We start from the raw sequence: 3,536 nt of genomic DNA, 5'->3' as shown, positions 1-3,536 counted from the left end.
CAGCCGATCAGGCAAATTTCTGCTGCCCAATCAGCAGACTTTGCTGCCACTGCAGCCCTGTCAGAATACAAAATGCACTTCTTTGATCTGGTTTTCTCTAACACAAGTACATAGCAGAGTGCCCATAAAAGAATTAAAATGAGAATTAAACCTCCAAAACAAGCCAAATAAATATCAAAGAAAAACATTTCACTGGACAAACAATTCTCTCCTTAAAACAGAAGCTTAAGAGAGACTCAACTACATAGCACATTATATTCATGTAACTTCATGTACGTATGGAAAATACTAGATACTGTAAGGCACAGGAAGCTATACAGCATGAGGTATTAAACTCGTTTGGTGATCACAGGGATTCTTGTACACTAGATAACACACCTCCAGTGGCATGGCCAGGGGCAGCGGCATTAATCCGCTATGTTCTGGCCCCAGCAACATGGTAGCTCTGGAAGACATAGGGGTTAATGCTACCACTGCTTTCCACACTGCCGCAGAATTGTATCTGCAACAGGGATCACAACCTGGAAATTTGCTAGCAAGGCATGTGGGAGTGGTGTTAACTCCCATGATCACCTGAGCTGTTGTGCTGGAGGGCCTGCACCCTGGGGGATAATGCAGATGATGCTGCAGGGGATCTTGACTCAGAATTTGGGTGACAGGGTGAATGCTGGCAGTGTTAAACCTGCTGGGTGCTGGCCCTGCTGACACAACAGCTCTGGTAGTGGTGAACACTGCCTAGTATAGATCCCTGTAGGAAACCCTGCACGCTAAATGACCCACCTCTGCATGCTAGATCCAGACTGCAGGCTGTATATTTGAGATCCCTGCTATACAGAACAGAATGGACTGAAGAGAATTCATCCTTAAAATGAAATGGGTCAACTAGCTTAGTCAAACTATAGTGATAGCTGATGGGAGAAAAAAAGCAAAACAACACATAAGTTGGCTTCTAGCTGCTAACAAATTTATACTGGAGTTAGAAAGAGATTGGAATGAGGTGGAGGGAGGAGGGGGAGGAAGATTCCCCAGTAAAAGTCCTTACAGGACTATGCCAGTTCTATCACAACTTGGAATCCTGTTTATAAATCATGATCCCTGTTGACTGCCTGGTTGCTTTAACTGTTTAACAGCACTTTCCTGTGACAGTTCAGTCCCGGTGTACCAAGTACTCAGTCAGCCTCAATACATGTTCAAAAGCACTAAATAAAAAGGGATTTAAACAATAAGTCAGAAAAGATGTGGGGGGGCAGGAAGTGGGGAGGACAGAAGAAACGAGAAAAAACATACCTGGTGTTACCGAGCGTACAACAACTGGTTTTTCACTACCAGCCACAAAACCAAATCCCAGAACAGGATCCCTCCTCATTTCCACTTTCCGAGGGGCTGGAGGGGTGATTTGGCAGCTCTCTATTTGAGGGTCTTCAAATGTGGCTGATTGTGTCATGTGACTATGGAAAAATATAAGATAGAAAAGAAAAAATATTATTAAAATTTTGTTGTATGAATTCAGGACAGATAATGTGTGTTACAGCATAGGATGAATACTTGAGCTGCTCTCTCTGGCTGCATCTACACAAGTGGCAGACTGTGTAGTTGTTACTGTGCAATCATTTGGTATCTGAATAAACAAGTACTAAATGACTGCACAGTAATCAACATTACTGCACAGTACCATCGCCGCACAGTTTTTTGCAAAAGCTGCTGTGCAGTAGCAATGAGCTACTGCACACTAGCTTGTTACTACTACACAGTATTGATGCTGCACAGTTAATGCCTGGCAACACTACTGCATGGTTACAACAAGCTATGGCGCAGTAGTTGATTGCTACTACACCGTAGCATCTCATGTAAACGTGCCCTCTGAAAAATCAAAACCTGTTCTAATTTAATGTTTTTAATTTTTGAATTAGGTTTTCTTACACAGAGCTCATTAACTAACTGTTACTAATATCCACATGGAACTTACACTATTTTTCATCCCTTGTTTCAGAAAGGAGGAAAAAAATCTTCTATTTAAAGCATAAAAATCCATAAATGATTTGCAAAAGAAGAAGGACCACAGAGCCCTGAGCTCAGTTTGCACATAGTTGAGTAAGCACAAGCAAACTGGAAATAAAAGTAACACTCAGTTGTATATATCAAGCACAAGTAATTTGTTTTGTATTAGATCAAGAAGATTAATACTGTGGAAAATCAAAAGAATAGTTTAAAAAATGAAGAAAAAGGAAGAAAGAAATAGACCTGATGGATAGTTCTATTTTTTAAATAATATTACTATATTGTTATAATCAGTCCCCCAAAAAACATTAGATACAATTTATTTTGGGAGAACGTCATGATGCACAGGGAAGTATTCAAACCCTGTGCATCAGAAATATTAAAATGAATTCATTTATTAGTGTCCTATCTCTGCAAACAGAAGTTTCATATCTGACAAAGAAATGTGGTTTTCTAAGCATGAAGGAAAAATGAATAGGAAAGTTGCCTGGTGTGATTAATTTATGACAGAGATGATGTTTCAGAAGCATGCAAACTTCAGAGATTCTTATATTAACATGTGACAAACCTTGTGGACACATAAGATATTCATAGATAAGTGTATGAATAAATGTTGTAGATATATGCAGACATATACACATACTTTCTGTTCCTTAGTTAATGAGTGAATTTCTTGTAGAATGACGTTTGGGCTAACACATGCAAATCACCAATGCCAGTTATACAGATACTCAACCCACTAAAGCTTCATCTCCTGGGAGACAGTACTTCCCAGTTCTACTCAAATAAGACACCCCTCATCAGATGCTCTGATGGAGTCAGACTCACTCTAGAACAACAGATTGACAAACATCTATGTAACCACCAAGCTTCTCTGGAGATGATGGGTGATAATTGGTAAGAATACCACAAAAGCAAACTGTTTAAAGTGTTATTATGTGTTGTCTCTGTAATAATTCAGTCCTAAATAAACCTTCACTATACTTTGTGACAACTGGCAGATCACAGTCCTCAGCAGAACACAGATCTGCAGGTAATGAACTAAATCCTGAGCTTCTGGGATAATTACTCAATTGTGGAGGAGCAGCAGCCCTAAAACCTCAGTCTAGAGAGAAAAGAAAACAAATTCCTTTCTCAATACAGGTGATAGCTAGAGGTTTAAGACCTAAGGGACAAGCCCTGGCAGAGGCCATAAAGGGGTCAGAGATGCAGTCAACAATAGAATTGCCACTGTTACTGGTTTGGAAGTCAGTACCCCTGGAAATGCACGGACTGAAGTTCTGAATAGCAGAAGCAAGTCAACACCTAGCTGTGTACTAGGGCTGTGCGAAGCCTTGGGTGCTGATTCGATTTGGAAGAGATTCAGCCCGACACGGTAGCCCAAGCTCCAAATCTGAATTGAATAAGGGGACCAATAAAAAGGTCCAAATCGATTCGAAACTCTCCGAATCAATTCGTAAAAGATTTGGAGAGCTTCGACGATTTGGGCAGTCCCCACCTGCTGCAGCAGGGAGCTGGAGCCAGACTTGGAGCTGGTA

At 40.7% G+C, this 3,536-nt stretch overlaps 1 protein-coding gene and 1 long non-coding RNA gene across 2 annotated transcripts in view; one reads left to right on the top strand and one right to left on the bottom strand.

Annotated features, from left to right (window-relative positions):
• Positions 1 to 3,536, bottom strand: part of FRMPD4 (FERM and PDZ domain containing 4) — a 590,635-nt gene that overhangs the window by 124,410 nt on the left and 462,689 nt on the right. The window contains exon 3 of the mRNA XM_019525199.1: positions 1,288 to 1,448. Within this exon, the coding sequence (XP_019380744.1) occupies positions 1,288 to 1,448 (161 nt within the window). The remainder of the gene's footprint in view (positions 1 to 1,287; positions 1,449 to 3,536) is intronic.
• The window catches only part of LOC109303111, a 23,349-nt gene continuing 22,496 nt past the window's right edge, over positions 2,684 to 3,536 (top strand). The window contains exon 1 of the long non-coding RNA XR_002099013.1: positions 2,684 to 2,895. This is a non-coding gene — a long non-coding RNA (uncharacterized LOC109303111). The remainder of the gene's footprint in view (positions 2,896 to 3,536) is intronic.

This window comes from Gavialis gangeticus, unplaced genomic scaffold (genome assembly GCF_001723915.1).
Source record: "Gavialis gangeticus isolate Ggan-Ray unplaced genomic scaffold, GavGan_comp1, whole genome shotgun sequence".
Lineage (NCBI taxonomy): Eukaryota > Metazoa > Chordata > Crocodylia > Gavialidae > Gavialis > Gavialis gangeticus.
This window is presented reverse-complemented; position numbering and strand designations above follow the sequence as displayed.